Here is a 19761-nt window from a genome sequence, read left to right on the forward strand (position 1 = left end):
GTCAGTGGTAAAGTAAAAAACTTGCCTGCATTTTCTCTGCCAGGAAATAGCTCGGAAATCGCGGAGACCGTGCGATTTTTACCCAGCAATTTCCGCTCGGAAAAGTGAGCGGGTCTATTCGACTCTGCTTGTAGCACCTTCCTTTACCAGGGAGTCAACAATCTCATTGCTTTCCAGGCCAGTATGGCCAGGAATCCAGACCAGACACAATCTGTGAAGTCTTCTTATCGAGGAGAGTCGTTTTCGGCAATTTGTTACCAATTTAGACGTTGCTCGGTAGTAGCCAAGAGAGCTTTCAACGCCGCTTGACTGTTCGAGAATATTTTTATTGACTTGTGTATGAGATTGTATTCTTGCAATTTCTCCGAACACAATTTAATAGCGTAAATTTTCGCTTGAAATACAGTCGCATAAGTTCCTAGGCAGGTAGATATCTCTCCTGGGTCTGCGACTGAAAACACCTGCAGCAGAACAGGAAGGTTTTCATGATCCATCTGTGAACCAACAACTATCTGCTATCAATATTTCCTTCTCCCGGAGGATCCAGTCCTCTCTTCTCGGCAACGGTTCTTTATAAGGCAGTTAGTAGTTGACAGTTGGAGGCATAAAGTCAGAGGTCATTTTCAGAATGCTATGACTTTCAGTATCAACCAACAGTCTGTTGCATTCTGCCTAAAATTGATTTGTGCAATTGGGAGTGTGCACAAGTCTATATGCAGTCCATCTAGCCTCTCTCTCCAGAAAAATGTGGAAAGGAGGTAGATCTAGAAGGATCTCCGTGGCCGCTGACGGTGTGGTACAGATGGCACCACTGATGGCTAGACAAGCCTGTCTGATCATTGGTCTGACAATCATCACCTAAATCCAATGGATTTGTTTGGGACCTATACCCCAAGTTTTACCACAAATCTTTCGACATGTCCATAGGGGCAGTCTGGCTTTGTGTAAAACTTTTTCCAAGTGAGCGTTCCAGGTGAGTCTTGTATCAAGGAAAATGCCAAGATATTTCACCTCCATTCCAAATGGAATGACCTCACCATTGAGGGAAAGTGGCGTTAGATCGTCCAATTTTCTCCTCCTGGTGAAGGGGATTATCACAGTTTTACTAGGGTTGACATCTGCTCCCTCAGAGAACAAATGTGATCAACGTCCAACGTGCTTTGGAGGATATTACAAGCTGCCCTTTCCGACGTGGACCTTGCCAAGATAACAAGGTCATCTGCATAAGCTTGCAGATCTACTTTTCTTCTGTCGAAGGCATCAAGCAGACTATCCACCAGGAGCGACCACAGAAGGGGAGATAGACCCCACTTTGAGGGCAGCCTCTGGCGACCCTAGACCTAATGGCTTCGCCTTGAAGAGTCGTAGTTGCAGCCGGATATGATCCTCTAGATTTAGGTAGTGCATTGTTAAATGTTCCTTCCATATCGAGAAATATAGCAACCGCAATCTCCTTGTTGTCAAGGGATTGGGAAATCCGAAGTATGTCAGCGGCCTAATATTTACTCTGGCTGAATACAAATTCAGAAACCACCGTGTACAGATTAAAAGTCAAGTATAATGATACGAATCGCATTCCTGCAGTACTTATTGAATCTTGTTTTGACGCTTGATATGTTTTGGTTCTTCTAATGATACTATTATACACAAGGTCAGTTGAGCTGGCTTTTTTCGTCAGGTTTTCCACAATTCTCGGTAAATCGACCACCTGAATGTATTAATAAAACATAAGACATGAATATGAATTAGAGATGTATGAGCAAGGATTGAAAACAAATGATTTTTGTCGTTAAATTTTGGAATGAGTTTCCGCGAATAGAGGGTGCCGAGTCCAATGGTGGTTTTAAATTTGTTCTAAAAAAAAATCGCTAATACGATTTTAAGTTATAAAAATATTCGCAGGCCTTGGTTTTTGTTGAAGAAAAATGATATTTGGTCCCAAAGTACAGTGTTTTGAGCTCTACAATTCAAAATAAAGTTCTTCGAAATCGGAGAACAGATGCAAATTTCAGGGAGGTGTCCCGCTTAGTGGGCCACACTTTTCAAAGGCGTTTGATAGAGTTAATCATGGCGTATTGTTTCAAAATTAGAATCTTTTGCTTTTGGAATGGCAGCTTCCTTATAGGTAGAATTCAGTAGGTGAAAATCAATAATTACATATCACATACAATTGTGGCCTGTTCTGGTGTTCCCCAGGGTAGTCACTATGGACCAGTATCTTTATTGATGATCTTATTGCACACATTACTGACTCAGAGGGATTGTTATTTGCTGATGATCTCAAGCTATACCGTATGATTCAATCATATGTTGATTGTCTGAAACTTCAAGATGATGTGAACCATTCAACTAATTGGTGTAGAAATGACTGCTTGGCACTAAATCTTGACAAATGTCTAGTCATGTGTTTCAGTCGTTCTCAGGTACGAATCACACATGAATACTACATAAACTCTTTGCCCTCAAACCAAGTTGATGAAGTTGAAGATCTTGGTGGTCTATCTGATGAAAACTTGTCAATCTCATCCCATATTAATGAAATAAACTTGAAATCGCTTGAACTTCTTGGATATATAGGTAGGATCGCTAAAGCACAATGAAAATTCTATGTTGTTCATCATAAAGGTCACATTTATAGTATGCATCCATTTTATGATGTCCCTCTTACTTAGTGTACAAATCACTCTAAAAGATTCAAAACAAATTTTTGCGTAGTGCTGCCTACAAAATGGGCGTTCAAATAGACCAGCGACATAACTATGCTGATATTCTTTCTACACTACATCTAACCAAATTGGAAAACAGGTTGACCTGATATTTCAATATAATTGTCAGGTCAAATTAATTGCCCAGAACTTCCTCTTTGGTTGGCCTGAGAGTCAAGCAAAGAGTGACAAGGGATAATAGAGCTGTTTTCGTTCAGAACTCACATTCTACCAATCATGGATTTAATATTCCAATGTCAAGAATGTTAAGAGAAGCTAATGCACCAGAACTATTTTACTTACTCCTTGGAGGTTTGCAAAAAGTCTGCAGTTAATTATGTCTTTATCTATATCTTTATGTCTTTAGTCCCGACGCTTTCAAAATATCTAAGGTGACCCCTTTGCATAAAAAGGGTGATATTAACCTTCCTGATAATTATCGACCAATTTCTATCATTCCGCTAATTGGTAAAATATTTGAACTAATTATGTTTGGTATCCCACAGGGCTCCGTTTTAGGACCCTTGCTATTTATTATATATTTCAATGATTTATGTATGAGTATTAACTCTGATGTGTCTTCCATTTTTTATGCAGATGACTCCACACTCGTTGTGAAAAATTAAAATAAAAGCAGTACTTTACAGACCCTTAATTGTTCAGAACAGAATGCTAAAGTTTGGTTTCGATGTAATTACCTTTTCTTAAATGAAAGTAAAACGCAGCATCTCAGTTTGAACCTTGCGGAAAAATCTGAGGATACAGTTAAACTCTTGGGCCTTCATATAGACTCTCAACTAAATTTTTCATTTCACATTCATGATCTAGCAAAACGTCTGGCCAATGCTTCTCATGCGTTGCGTCAATTGAAATATCAGCTGTCCTTTGATTATTTAAAAATAGCGTACTTTGCTATGTTCCACGGTATAATGACTTATGGTTTGATTATTTGGGGAAGTGCGACTCATGCCAATCAAATATTCATAGCACAAAAAAAAGTCATCAGAATAATTTCTTCTAGTGAGTATGACGCTCATTGTAAGCCCCTTTTTAAAAAAAAATTAACATCATGCCGCTGCCTTGTTGTTATATTTTGGAGTGTCTCCTTTATGTTGGGAGCAAAATTTTGGCGAAAGAGGTAACCTCAAACTGTCATGTACTTAGGTACATAACATTTCTTTTGTTTTGTGTTTAATGACAAATGTACCGGGTGTCCCACATTTTATGTGACAGGCAATATCTGGTTTGTTGAAGGAGATACACAAAAACGTTTCATACAAAAGTTTTAGGAGTTCATGAGACCTATATTTTGATATAATTTTTAAATATACAGGGTGTTTGGTGTAGGTGCTACAGACCAAAATTCCATTTTTTAAAATAAAACGCCCTGTATATCATTACATATTCAGATGCTACGTTAAATTCTGATATCATTTCATGTTCGGTTTTTGAAATTCGGCTATGGCGTTGTTGAGTTATTGCACTTTTCCTTAAATATAAAGTTTCAAAAAAACTTATTTACTCGTACACGAATCCAGTCTATATCTTTTATTAAATTGAACTAGACTACTACTGAATACAAACCATTATTCTCACCTCTACGATACGATATCGATATCAGTTGAATATAATATTGAAATTCTTGAGAATGTGACTAACTTGAGGGTGAATTGCTTTATATTGCACAATTTCATCAAGTAGCTTATGCTTGTTGATGCCATAGTAACAAATGTTGTTGAATTGTATCTACTTGTCAGTTTGATTCAGTGATTCTTTGCAAAACAGTAACTGTGATCTTTGTTGCGAAAACTCCAGTATGCCTTTCGCGTTTAGTCCAAGTGATTGCATTGATATGTTATTAATTTTTGGGGAATGTCAGAAAAACTGCCGTCAAGCACAACGTCTATACCAAGAACGTTTTCCAGACAGACCCATTCTGTCACGAATGACTTTTTCGAGAGTTGTATAAAAATTGCGAACTGAGTCATTTCCTTCTACTATAAAGCATCGTCATCATACGAGATCTGTTAGAACTGAAGATTTAGAGATCAATGTGTTGGCTTATATTATTATTCATCCACATGTTTCCATCCGTACTCAGAAGAAGTCGGTGTGAGTAAATCTAATGTACAGAGAATTCTGAAAGAAAATAAATACCACCCATTCAAAATTCAGTTGGTACAAGGTTTGAAACCCACGGACTTTGAACGACGACTTGAATTCATTGCTTGTATTCAGGTAATATTACATGAAAGTCCTAACATATTCAGTCAAATTTTGTGGAGCGATGAATCGCGATTCCACAATAATGGAGTTGTGAATCGACATAACAGTCACTATTGGTCTCAAGAAAATCCCCACTGGGTCCGCGAAAGTAATTTTCAAACTACTTGGGGTATTAATGTATGGTGTGGATTGTTCAATGGCCGCATCATAGGACCTTACTTTTTCAATGAAAATCTCAATGGATTGCGATATTTACATTTTCTAGAAAATGATTTGATCCAGTTGATGGAAGATATTCCCATAGCAGAACGACAAGGAATTTGGTGGCAACAAGATGGTGCTCCTCCTCACAATTCACAGGTTGTTACTGAATATCTGGATAGAACGTACCCAAATAGATGGATTGGTAATAAGGGTCCAATTCGGTGGCCGGCTCGTTCCCCAGATTTATCACCGCTTGATTTTTTCCTATGGGGTTATTTAAAAGATATTGTTTTCACTACTCCCCCTTTGAATGTGGATGATCTGAAAATGAAAATTCGACTAGCGTCGAATTTTATTAATTGTTATTAATTAAAGATTTGTTTTCGAATACACCTCTTTCAATTTTGCAATTGTTTCATATTCAAAATGATTCCTGACTGAATTCCACAACTCAAAATTGAAACCATTACTTCGAACACCCAAAATTTTGACTAATTTTCATGTGATCTGATGCAGAGAGTATAATTGTATGAGATATTTTTAAAAATAATAGTCGTTCTCAAGACTTTATATTTTAAGCAATAACTCAACAACGCCGTAACCGAATTTCAAAAACCAAACATGAAATGATATCAGAATTTAACGTAGCATCTGAATATGTAATGATATACAGGGCGTTCTATTTTAAAAAATGGAATTTTGGTGTGTAGCACCTACACCAAACACCCTGTATATTTAAAAATTATATGAAAATATAGCTCTCATGAGCTCCTAAAACTTTTGTATGAAACATTTTTGTGTATCTCCTTCAACAAACTAGATATTGCCTGTCACATAAAATGTGGAACACCCGGTAGACATATTTTTATTGTATACACGAATAAATATATCTATCTATCTATCTATCTATAGATTTATGCCTTGTATGTTTGTTGGTTTGTAGTGCTGGTGTTGGTTTCAATTGTTTTATTCAGCTTTCACATTTTGAGTTGCTTTTTATATTATATATTTCAATATTGGTACGAATTTCTGGATTGAAAAATATTTTTATACTTGTATGTTTTACAATATTTTAACTTAGGGTTTTCCCGTTTATACCGAATAAATAAAAATAAATATATACCAGTGTTTTGAAAGTGCTAGTATTATCTTTGATGAGTGGGTATACTTGTTAAACGGCTTGTTTGAATTTTTTTTTTGTTGAGGATGTAATACTGTTGTAGTAAAGATTTGCAATTATTATCGTAAATAGTTTATTGTTGTTATTTTCATAGCCTTATTTGGTCTTAATAGATCTTTACTTCTCTGATGATGAAAGAGTATCTGAAAATATTTTTCAACTCTGATGAACTGAAGCTTTTCAGGGTTTTTTAGATCGAACATAGTTTAAATTTTGTTCTCCTCATCCATCACAATTATTACTGGCTCATTTAGGTCCGTTTTTTTTCAGCTAGCTCTACACAAGACGAATGGTCTCTTAGAAAAATCACAAGCAGCATTGAGTACAAAGTCGGTTTCATCTCCAGAGCTGAATATAGAGCTCGAAAAAGCTCTCGAACAACTCAAAGACTCGAAAGAGATCAACACTGCTCTGCAGCTGCAGCTAGACGCAGTCAACAAGAGTCACCAACTTCTCAAAAGTTCCTACGATGATCTCGCGAATTCGAATCAAACGTTGGAACGTCGCTTGGTGGAACTGGATTCAACCTTGGACAAGTACAAAAGCGAAATACTCAGCCTGCAAAAGTCCAAAGACAAGTTGCTGGAGAACGAAATAAACTTGAACAAGCTGGTGGAGATCGAAAAACTGCAAAGCAAAAGCCTGAAGCTGCAAAACGAGAAAGACGCCAGATGCATATTGGATTTGAACAGGCAAATAAAGGAAATGGAAAGGATAATAGCGAGAAAACACCCAGATTCAGTGTCGGCTCTTATTGTAGCTGCCAAAGAGAACGCGACAGACACAAACTTGACGGCCAGAAAGATTTTAGAGGACCGAATAAAAGCCCTCGAACAGGAACAGCTGAACAGAGAGTCCCAGTCTTCCAAAGTTTTTATGGAAATACAGGAAAAGTTCAACCAAATGAAGGCAAAGTACGAGAACCACATAGAAGACTTGGAGACGCACGTAGAAGATTTGAAGAACCAGCTGAAGAATAAGTGTGACAGCTACGAGGTGTACACTCAGACGGTTCCCGAAAAAGTTCCTCCAGAAAAAGCAACCGTCTCGGTTCATACACAAACGGACGCATCAGCTAAGCCCCAAAAACAAATCCTTCCGAGGAAGAATCCTTCTGAAGTAACGAAGGAAGACGCCCACCTCTTGGCCACCATAAGGGGTCTGCAAGCAGACTTGACCAACAAAGAAAAGGTGCTCAGTAAGCTACAGAAGGAGGTGGACGATATGAAGAAGACGAACAGAAGGTTACAGAAAGAAAGAGAAGGGAGTTTGAAAAGTTTAATAGATAAGAAGGAGTTCAGGAGTTATCCGGAAAGGCTGTCTTCGCAGACCAGGTCTAACAGTGCAAGTTCTGAGAGGGATTTTAGGAAGGAAGAACAGCTGAACCAAATGAAGTGCGAGAGGGATAAACTGAAAGAGCAACTGAGTAGTTTGGAAGCGGATTACCAGGCTTTGAAGACTAAGAGAATACAAGACGTAAGTACTGATTCCTCTTCAACGTAGTACTTGGGCTGAAAAGTCTTGGGTCTAACACATAGATGGCGCTTGTCTTATTGCATTCACCACTTTTTCAGTTAGTGCTAACCTTTCAGTTAGTGCTAACCTTGAAAAGTGTTGTTAGGACTCCGCTCCATCAGAAACAACAATTAAAATTTAGTTTGCTGACTTCAAACGTGGTCGAAGAGACACCAATGATGCAAAACGCAGTGTATTCCAGATCACTGAGCCTAAGGATTAAGTGGGGAATGGGAAGAAATGCCAACGTGGTCCAAACAGAACTGGCTGGAATCTCAATCGCCACAAAAGAAATGACCAGGAAAGGAATTTCTGGCAAAAACATAACAATCTGCAATGTCAACAGACAAGCCGTATTAGCTTCGAACAGAGAACGTGTAACCTCAGGGCTAGTACTAGAGTATCACCAAGATTTAGCCAAAGCCTCGGTAGATAATAACATTATCCTGAGGTGGGTTAAAGGGCACGAAAGGAGTATAGGTAATCGCATTGCCGACTCATCAGCCAAGGAAGCGGCTGGTCTAAGAATTTTAGGACCCAGTGGCACCTACGGCCTGATGTCTTCGACAATTGCGGAACTAGTCAAATGTTACACCCATGCTAAATCCTTAAAGAGATAGGATGAAATCAAAGGATGTAATCTTGCCAGGATCACCTTGGGCGACCATGGGAAGCTGGCGCTGAAGAAATATCTGGCGATGACCAGGAAAAATCTACGCCTAACAGTAGGATTTCTGACTGGCCACTGTCAACTAAGAAAACACCTCCATAATGTGGGGCTAGTAAACACACCTCTATGCAGTGGGCACTATGCGAGTGCCCAGAGTTATCGTCAATAAGAGAGTGTGTGTTCGGCGACTCTTGGCCCACACTTGCCGATATAAAGGAGATGTCTCCCAGACGTCTCCACCTTCCTGGAAAGGACAGGATGGATGATGACCTAGCAGGACAACTCTTCGGGAGGATGTACAATGGGTCACATGTAGCCTAAGTGCTGTGGGCTTATACTCACCCTCCCTACTCTACAGACAGACAGACGTCCAAGTGAGGCACCAGAAAACAAAAAAGTCCACAAAATCGTTTTGAATGATCGAAAAGTGAAGATGCGTGAGTTACCTGACATTGTAAAGGTGTCAATAGAACGTGTTGGCTTTATATTGCATGAGCATTCGACTATAAGAAAGCTCTGTTCAAAGTGGATGCCGCGCGAGCTTACTGTTGACCAAAAACAAGAACGTCTCGATGATTCTAAGCAGTTAAATGAAATGAATAAAAAGACTTTTGTCTGAATACCACTGGTAGATTTTATTTATACGACCGGTTTCGGGTTTTACCCCATTATCAAGTATAAAACTGCAATGTGAAGTTTGAAATATCGGTTATATTAGAATTTTCAGGTATGCTGCAAGGACAGGTATTTGAGACACAGGTAGTTGGGCGAATCAGGATGCCAGTTTTAAAATTCTATGGGTTGTTATACTTATAAATTCAAGAGAGGAGACCTACATAAACCGAGTTGCTCGTTTAGGGGTATATATTTCTGGTTTTTAATTGATTTATTAATTTCCATGAACTCCAACAAATTCGTTTTTTCCCTTTATTACATATGTGTAGGATTTTGAGGTTATCTTCATTTATCTTTTGGTTTGATTTTTGAATGTTCGTACATTTTGTCCAAACAGACGTGTTCATGCAGTCTCATGTCAAAATTTCTACCGGTTTGGCCTGTATATACTGCAGAGCATTCGCCACACTCTATTCTATACAGTGCCTTCATTTCAAAACTTCCCACCCCTAGTACTTCGTTTAGCAGGGAGAATTTGCCATAGCCAAAAAACACGTCAATTTAGATATCGAGGGGGAAGTTTAAAACCAGTGCCAGTGGTATTTTAGGTTTAAACCCCTTACCCCTAGCTACCCCCACTTAATAATTTTAAATGGCACCCCCTATCTTGTAACACATCATTTTAAATATCTTAAAAATCCTCACTCAACCCTGTTTAGAAAACTGAAATTGGTTGATCCGTTCTCGTAAAATAGAGCAAAAAGAAAATGAATTATAATAAAAAAATAAAATAATAGCTATTGCAATTAAATAAATGTACCTTGCTTTATTAGGTGTTCAAAATGTTCACCATTGGTAGCTAAGCAAAAGTACAATTTATTCTCGAATTCCTGTCGGACTTTTGTGAATGTTTCGTAATTAATTTGTCTGCATGTGTCAATAATCCTGTGTCTTAGATCTTGAATGTCCTGCGGGGGAGTTTTGTACACCATTGTCTTCAAATAATCCCATAGAAAGAAATCCAATGGCGTTAAATCAGGAGATCTCGCCGGTCATTCCAGAGCTCCATCTGCCAATTCATTTGTCTGGATACCGTTGATCGAGCCACTGTCGGACATGTGTGCGCCTTCCTGTTGGTAATGTAAATTTTGTTCATCCAAGAGCGGGTTGTCTTCTTCATCAACTTGGCGTTCTAAGGACTGTGTTATGAGTGGATCGATTACATTTTCCAATAAGTTTAAATACAATTGACCAGTTAAATTTTCTTCAATAATTGCGTATGATCCTCTCGAAACAAGTGTGGATTTTCATTATCCCAGTATCTACAGTTATGCTTATTTACAAAGCCATTAGGAAAAAAAGTTGATTCATCACCGAAGCAAATATTTTTTATTAAATTCAGGTCATTTTGAATTCTCGCAGTCATTATTTCACAAAATTCAATTCTCCTATCATAGTCATCCTCACTGAGTTGCTGAAGAATACTAATTTTGTAAAGAAAGAACTTGTTTAGTTTTAAAACTTTGTGTATACAACTAACTGAAATATTTATTAACTTAGCGACTTTCAAAATTGAAGTAGTAGGCTCAACGGCGAATTTGCCTAAAATCTCAATCTGTGCGGCTTCCGTAAGAACTCTCGGCTACTTTACTGCTTTGTTGCACACAGAACCGGTCTCTTAAAATTTTTGAACAAGGTCAAGAACATATCGGTGACTCACATTTTGGCCTGCATGCCTTTCATTAAAAACCCGGCCTGTCCTACGAGCACACCTATCTCCAGCACCGCAAATAAAAATAATTTCAGTTCTTTCTTGTAAAGTGTACACCATTACGATTTATAATACTGTCAGTGCAACTGACACTACTTGACAAACAGTTTAATATCAGGAATAACTAATTCTGATAAATGTTTTCACCATTTGATTGTAACTGACGCCAAGAAGCAACTGTGTGCCCTTATCTCACTTTCAGCTAAAGCAAAACACTCTGTGTAAAGAAGAGACATAAACATACCGTTATTGAGTCAGTGGTAGCGGTTCCATGAATGTTTGCATTTTGTTATAATTCAGTTTCTTTTTGCCCTATTTTACGACACGGATGAACCAATTTCAGTTATCTAAATGGGGTTGAGTGAGAATTCTTAAGATCTTTAAAATGACGTGTTACAAGATAGGGGGTGCCATTTAAGTGGTGGTAGCTAGGGGTAAGGGGGTTAAACCTAAAATACTACTGGCACTGGTTTTAAACTTCCTCCTCGATATCTAAATTGAAGTGTTTTTTGCCTACGGCAAATTCTCCGTGCTAAATAAAGTACCAGGGGAGGGAAGTTTTGAAATGAAGGCACTGTATTACCTGATTTTTTCATTCTATCCCGTTTGGATTTTGCATTAAACAGGGTTCCAACTAAATTATTATAATTTGTAAAAGCTGTTGATATTTTGTATTCAGAGGAATAATTTTGAATATTTTCTGAAAGTTTACCTAAGTAATTGATGCTACTGTATTTGACTATATTGTGTTCTCGGCAGTTTGGGTATAATTTATTCATAAGTGTTTTGTGAGTTTTATCTGATATTATCTTTTCTATTAGGGAAATTGATACCTGTTTGTTCACTGCAATTTCCTTAATTATTCTTATTTCATCTTGGAAATTCTTTTTCGGTAAGGGGATTGCGTAAGCTCTGTGTATCATTCACCTAAACGCGGATAACTTATGTGAGAGCGGACTGAAAGAGTCAAAGGAAATTGTACAGTCTGTGAACGTGTTTTTTCGGTAGATATTGAAGTGAAAATCATTATTAACTCTCGAAATATTCAAATTTAAGAAGCTAAGCTGCTTGTTTTTTTCGATTTCTACTGTAAACTTAATTTTGTTATGCAGAGTATTGAGAAAGTTTAAAAATTGATTAATTTGTCTGTTTGAATCATCAAAACCAACCAGTACGTGAGCCCATAGGGGACCTGAGTCTCCCTATGGGAGACTCACGAAGGGAAGACATTCGTCTATTGGAAAGTTAGGAAACATGTTTTTTATGTCGATCGATACTAGTTTGATATTATTTTTGATATTCAGATTTGATAGTTTTTCAGCTAGGTCTACTGAATTAAGAACTGTGTTTGAAGGATTAAATTTTGTGAGGTCTCTGAATCTTGAATTTAAAAATTTAGATAACTTACTGGTTGGGACATCCATATATGATACCACGGGTCTGAATGCCCTTCTTTGTGGAGTTTTATCACTCCATACAGTTCTGGAGGCTATGCAGTGACGGCTCTTGCGTTGGAGAACAATGGCAATGGCAATGGCATGAGCATGACAATGCGTAAAAATGCATGAGGAGCTATGGACTTTATTTTAGTTTGTAAACCATTTAAATGGCCGGCCATGACCGCAGCCCCATCATAAGTTTGCACAATTAACTTTTGCCTAAAATTATAGGTGTCACACGTACGAATTAAAAAATAAAACAAATCGTCAGTTGTACGCCCAGATGAAAACCCACAAAACGTTCTACCACATTACCATCTTTGACATATCTAAAAACGATTGAAAGTTGTGATGTACAGGTAATATCGGTAGTTTCATCAATTTCCCATGCATATTTTCCTTAAGAATATATGCCACACTGTCTATAGGCTCATTTTGGATGGTTTTTGAGGTGCCCGAAAAAACGCTACCGTCCAAAAAAGTGTCAAATTGTGAATCATATTTGCCCTATAACATTAAAAGTTCCTTGTAATTGCCGCGATTAATGGAATCTTCGGTTTCATCGTATCCACGAAAAGCTAATTCTTGGGAACTCAAATAAATCGTAATATTGATAAGTCTTTTTCTCTAACCTGATTAATAAAAGAAATTATGGCCTCTTTTTGAGCTGTATTTAAAGCTGTTGCTATATTTTGTTTGCTAAACAATTTTAATATACAAGACGAAAATATATGCTCCTTAGATTTAAAATGTCTTTCTGTAGAACGAAACGAATCGGAGTATCCTATTTTAGACTACGTTTGGTATTAGGTTTGTACGGAAAATAAAACACAGGGCCAACAAAAAAGTTTTTCTCGTTAACTAATCGCATTTATCGTACCAAATAATATTAAATCCTCGATTTTGTCGATTATCTGTCGTTTTAATTGAAATCAAATTTGGTTGAGGCCTTCCCAGAGTTTTAATAATGTAAAATTTATCATCATAAGATAAAGACTTAAAATTATTTGTCAGCAACCAATCGACTATATCGTCAGATTTTTTAATTTCGTCCAACTTATCCATAATTTATAAAAAAAAAACTTACCGAAAAGTGAAAACCTGAAAACACCTTGAAATTAAAAGAAAACACTTAAAAACACATTAAAAATATTACCAAAAAGCACTGCTATAATACAATACTGCCTGTTTTATACACAAATAACAAATATTATCAAGAAACATTAAAACGATTCACCAAAATATTTTTCAGTCCCGGTTCGTCACGGCATCCCGTCCGAATAACTAAATAAAAAACAAACGCAATCGTACACTAACGGAGACCAACTGGAGGCTAGCCTCCAGTTGGTCTCCGATCCAACCGCTATGTCGCTGGTTGGATCGGTCTCGTGGAGCCTGTGTTTTTTAAAGCGGTCGGAGGCTTGGCTCCCTTGCAACGTATGGCATTTATTATTTAGATTTGATGGTTAATTCGTTATTTGTTCATGGGCGGTCCGTTTGAGTTTTGTTGATGCAGGATACAGTGTGGTACGTACTATGTAGTGAGTGATAGTGTTTTTTCGGGCATATTATATATTTATATTAAAAATTATAGGTGAAGTAATGATAACCAAGCATTTTTAGCATCATAATCATTTGTCAATATCTTTCAATTTATTGCGATGGAGAGGCTAAGCCTCCCTTGCCTCCTCTGACGAGCCGCCGCTGATCTAATGGTGTGGGAAACAGCATTGTTGATTCCTCCAGTGGTATTTAGACAAAAGCGTTTTTATCCGTTTCATTTAAGTGATCATGAATAACCATAAAGTAAACAAGTCATCAATCACATATATTCTAAGCAGTGTTTGGCAATGTTTAAACATAACAAACTAGAATTTTTGCGTCGATATGTGACAGTGGATGAAACATGGATCCCATCACTTCACTCTGGAATCAAAACGATCGTTATCTGAGTGGAGAACAACTGGTGAACCTCGTTGAAAGCGCCCAAAAGCTCAACAATCGGCTGGAAAGGTTATGGCCACGGTAGTTTGGGATGTGCATGGTGTAATATTAATCGACTATATTGAGAAGGGAAATACCATCAACAGTTAATATTATATAGCGTTATTGAAGCGTTTGAAGGCCGAAATTTCAAAGAAACGACATCATATGGCAAAGAAGACAACGCGCCGTGTCACAAGTCAAGCAAAACAATGGCAAAACTACAAGAATTGAACATCTAATTGATTCCACATCCACCGTATTCGACAGATTTGGCTTCCAGCGACTACTGACTGTTTGCAGACCTCAAAAAATGACAACCAGTGAGAAATTTCGTTCTAATGAAAAAGTTATTTCTGAAACTGAGGCCTATTCTGAAGCAAAAGATGATAAAGCCCGGGATTTTTCACTCCATGTGTTATGTTGATTTTAACAGAGTTGTCGATGTAAAATCTACTGCGTTCGAAGTAGGGACTTAATTCGCTTTTCTATTCTTTTCAGTAGATATTCGCTTCACCGGGAACGGAAAACTTTTGAACAGTACTAGACTCTTTTTTTGTTTCAGTTAACCGCTCTTCAAGAAGCCCACGAACGAGAAGTGGCAAATTACGTGGCCAGCGTGACTCCTCTAAGAGAGCAACTGGAGTTGCAGCAAGTTTCGATAGCCGCTCTTCAGTCACAGGTCAGCGCTGCCAAAGAAGAACTGGCCGTCGTGACCATCGAAAGAGATCACTTGAATAACAGATTACTGAACGCCCCTTACAGTGTATTTGAGATGTCAAACGAGAACACCGAAGTTTCCTCCTTGTTGAAAAAGGTAGGAATAGTTTCAAGGCAAAATTCAATTCGGAATGCGTGTAAAATTACAGGCTTATTAGTTACTGTCACTGTCTACAATAATTTCTATGAGGTGAACGGTAGCACTGTGTATTTCAAAGATGACTCAAGTGTGCTACATTTTTGAAAACGTAATTTTAAGCTCTATTAAAATATGCAGGAATATACAGGGGGTCTCAATAAAAAATAGTTTTCCATCAATAACTATTGATATCTCATTTGAAAAAATAAGTTTTCTACACCATTGAATTCTATTTCAAAAAAGTGCTCTGGAAATGTTTCCATAGAAACAAGAAATTCTTGACAGGAAAAAAGTGACAGTAACTCAGAAACGATCATAGATATCGATATGCGGTTTTCACCATTAAGTTTGTCATAAAATTTGACCCTCCGACATAACCATCAGTTTTCATCCATCTAGTTTGAAAACAGGAGTTTCTCTTTCAAAAGTGTCCAATTTGACCCACCATGTACATGAATATGAACTTGGAAAGTGTCTCCATATAGACTCAATTAATAAACTTTTATTAAGCTCAGGTCAAGAGCAGATTGAAGTTTGAGATATGCCCGAGGGGAGATTCTGTATTTGCTCTAAAGGTTTTTATAGCTCAAAAGAAAACCGTAACAATCATCGAGAAACTGAACTTCCTCAGAATAATAACGGTTGAGAACACCTTCGACTTCAAAGTTTAACAATTTTTAGTCGAAAGATGTTTTTATCACCTCAAAGAATTTTAATAGCCACAAACATTTTTGTAGTTTCAAATTTTAGTTTTATTCAAGTATTGCATGTACAAAAAAATATTACAATTTTTTTACAAAATGGGGTTAGATTTGCTATCTGAGTAAAACATACCTAGGCATAATTGCCTGTGTGTGTTTTATCCAGGGCTTCTCTAAAAAAAAAACTATTAGTATTGTACATAAAATTATCTTAAAAATTATCTTGAACATTTTTTTCAAAAATTTGGTGGGCAAAGATTTACAAGATAAAAAATAAAAAAAATAAGGAAGGTAATTAACTCTTATGTAAAGCATAACTTCAAAACACCTGTATATTTATTGTGTGCGCGTATTTTTACCAAAATTCTGAAAGACATTCGACGATTTCTAGAGAAGAGGGATAGCAGCAAAAGGTGGGTGTTTTCACTAGCGTTGTATTTTATAGAAATTTTCCTTGTTTTTCATGATATAGTTCTTTATATCAGTTTTAACATTTCTTAGTTTGTCAATTTTTTTTAAATGTACTGGTATTTCATTGTGAAATTTTGGACCGACAAACAGAAGTGAGTATTTAGTTGTATGAACTTGAATTATACATTGATGAACATACAAAAGACTGATTGGTAGGATTTTTGTTTCTTCATATAGTAAATTTGTGGAATACTGTTTCTTTTTTCTGAATATGATTTTTATGATGGAATTTTGTATGATATGTAGAGGACATAAGTTGTTAACGAAAGCTCCTCCCCATTTTATAATACTGCATCTTAGAATTGATTCTAGTAGGGAAGTATAAAGCATTAGTAGGTTTTTGCGTGAGAGGGTATCTGTTAAAGTGTAAAATCTGTGCAGTAATGCTCTCAGTCGTTTATTTAAATTCGAGATGTGCTCGGTCCAGCGAAAGTGCTGATCCAGAGTCACTCCTAGGTATTTTATTGATGATACTCGATCTATTTCTGGACACGTACATGTATTTGTGTCCGTGCAAGTTGTTTTGTGAAGGTTTATAGAGTAATCTGTATATCTGCTTCTGAGGTTGATTTTATTTCTTCCCTGCTTGTGCCTGTTAATATCAGAACTGTGTCATATGCGTAGCATATTATGTTGGACGACAAGTCTCGTATTTGAACTATATTATTCATATAAACAAAAAAAGAAGTGGCCCCAGAATAGTCCCTTGTGATACACCCATTTTGACAGTCAATTCTGAGCTCACTTCTCTTTCAATCTTTACTTTTTGTGTGTAGTGTATGTAACTTTTTCTCATATATTGTTTTCAATGTTCTTCGAAAAATAAATGACTTTCATTCGACTTTATTATAGATCGCTTTCCTGGAGAAACGCTACGAAGAACGGGAATATAGGCTGCGGGCGATTGTCCAGAGCCTGGCCCAGAAAAGTGTCACCAACAGGAGCTGTGAACAATGTGCAGAAAGACAACAACAGCTGATCGCATACAAAGTGGAACTGGATCAGCTTTTAGCTACAGTTCGAGCCCTGCATTAACTATTGAAGCTGCTGAGAGATTGTTGATTGTGCTTCCCGAAACTGTCAGAGATGGAGGAGGAAACTCTTGAAAACGGAAATCTCTATAGAAGGATGACTGCCAGATATCTAGTCCAGTATTATGCAAAAAAATGATTTAAGATGTTTTTTATAAAGCCCCATGAAAGATATTACCGGAGTTTTTCACTACAGGTGTTTTTCTCCTATAAATTAATGAAGTAAGAAGAGAAAATAGTTTCACCAACAGCTGAAATTTCACATTGAACTGGAAAGTTGAGTTTGAACCTTCTTTCTTGAAATTGGTTGCTCTGACTTGTTTACCGTCCATATCGGTTTTATATTTCATGTTGTCCAAATATATGTCCTTTTGAATTTCATTACTTCAGCCGCTTATGACAGGTTGACGATTGTCAACCTGTCATACAGCTGGCTGCATATATCATCGCAAAAGTTTACGGGTCGGCCATTTTGAAGAGTTTCAAACAATTGAAACATTTCAGTCAGAGCCTACTTGTGCCTACTTAGTTTATATTTTTCAGTTGTATTATAAACATTTATTTCATTACTTTTTTCTATATTTTGGGAATTAAATTCACTTTTGTGAATTAAATTTAACAAATAATGCTAATCTACCTTTTATTTATTGATACCGTGTCAAATTTTGAATTAAGCTATTAATAAAGAGTCGATATGATGTGGGCTCTACTAGTCCCACTGAATATTTATATTAGGGGGGTCCTAAAAAATCGATCAATTTTTTTCAGTTCACCTCAGAAAAAATCTCTTCAAGTATGTGCTCTTTATTTTGATAGGAAAGTCCTCCACCTGTCAGTTATCTCGGTATTTACTATTTGGAACAAATATTTTATCTCATATATTCATAGAAAATTGAATTTTCTACAAAAAAGGTCTCTTACAATTTTTTTGAATCACCGTTCGTTATGCGGGTTTTTAAAAACCCGCATAGCTCTTCATAAAAGTAATTGTAAAAATTTAAAACGAAATTCTTGTGCTCTCACACAACACGTTCTAGATAATGATCATTCAGTCAATTATACTAACACCAAAATTCTCCATTTTGAACCAGATTCAAATAGAAGGCAATTTCTGGAAATGGCTGAAATCAAAATTAAAGAAAACAATATCAACAAAAAGACAGACATCGACAACCTCAGCAAAATTTATTCATTTTTACTAACAAAAAATATAAATCTGAATACATCCTGTAATATTAACACAGTATAAATCACCATGATGAACGACAATAAAAAATTAGAAAAAGTATTTCACATTTTTCAATGTCAAAAAATTGTCATTTTGATGTTGAAGACTTCTTTCGAAAGTGAAATTTCCAAATTAAATATCCTCACAGGTATGCTGTTTTATCCGTTATTATGTTTTATATATATTTATTATGTCCTTTTTATATTACAGCCCTCGATAAAGCTAATAAACATTAGCGAAAGCTCGGGCAGCTAAAAAGAGTAATATTTATTCTAATCAGACCGAATCCCTGAAAAACTACTCTTCTATATATACATACGGTCGTTACACTATCAATTATATATATATATATATATATATATATATATATATATATATATATATATATATATATATATATATATATATATAGAAACAGAAGTTAATATCGGACATAGCACTCATGAAAGTGGCAAACCATAGACACGTGTTTCGGGCTTTTGGCCCATCATCAGTATGGTGCAGTCAAGTGTAAGGATGGGCAACACTTGGTTACCAAAAGATAGAAATACAAATGCACGGAGCCACCAACAGGAGCCAACCGCACATTTGTGGTTTCAGTTGATAGATCTCGTGTTCACAAGAAAACTATGAAAATCACCTTATACAAATATGAAAGTTATTGAGTGTCTTGATATAGAAACAGAAGTTAATATCGGACATAGCACTCATGAAAGTGGCAAACCATAGACACGTGTTTCGGGCTTTTGGCCCATCATCAGTATGGTGCAGCCAAGTGTAAGGATGGGCAACACTTGGTTACCAAAAGATAGAAATACAAATGCACGGAGCCACCAACAGGAGCCAACCGCACATTTGTGGTTTCAGTTGATAGATCTCGTGTTCACAAGAAAACTATCAAAATCACCTATACAAATATGAAAGTTATTGAGTGTCTTGATATAGAAACAGAAGTTAATATCGGACATAGCACTCATGAAAGTGGCAAACCATAGACACGTGTTTCGGGCTTTTGGCCCATCATCAGTATGGTGCAGCCAAGTGTATAATTTCCTGGACCCGGATGTTACGCAGGTAGCTATAGCTGCCTCCGTGGTGATTTTGATAGTTTACTTGTGAACACGAGATCTATCAACTGAAACCACAAATGTGCGGTTGGCTCC

General features: G+C 36.7%; 1 protein-coding gene across 1 annotated transcript in view; it reads left to right on the forward strand.

Moving 5' to 3' along the window:
• LOC111515687 (centrosomal protein of 162 kDa) overlaps positions 1-18002 on the forward strand; it is a 48218-nt gene extending 30216 nt beyond the window's left edge. Inside the window, exons 2-4 of the mRNA XM_074174501.1 lie at positions 6586-7791; positions 14874-15125; positions 17192-18002. Of these exons, the coding sequence (XP_074030602.1) occupies positions 6586-7791; positions 14874-15125; positions 17192-17374 (1641 nt within the window). The 3' untranslated portion in view covers positions 17375-18002. The remainder of the gene's footprint in view (positions 1-6585; positions 7792-14873; positions 15126-17191) is intronic.
• The last annotated feature ends 1759 nt before the right edge of the window (positions 18003-19761 follow it).

The sequence above is a fragment of the Leptinotarsa decemlineata genome, unplaced genomic scaffold, assembly GCF_025532065.1.
Source record: "Leptinotarsa decemlineata unplaced genomic scaffold, Ldec_3_MD MMD2_tig00000591_RagTag_RagTag, whole genome shotgun sequence".
In the NCBI taxonomy this organism is placed as follows: Eukaryota; Metazoa; Arthropoda; class Insecta; order Coleoptera; family Chrysomelidae; genus Leptinotarsa; species Leptinotarsa decemlineata.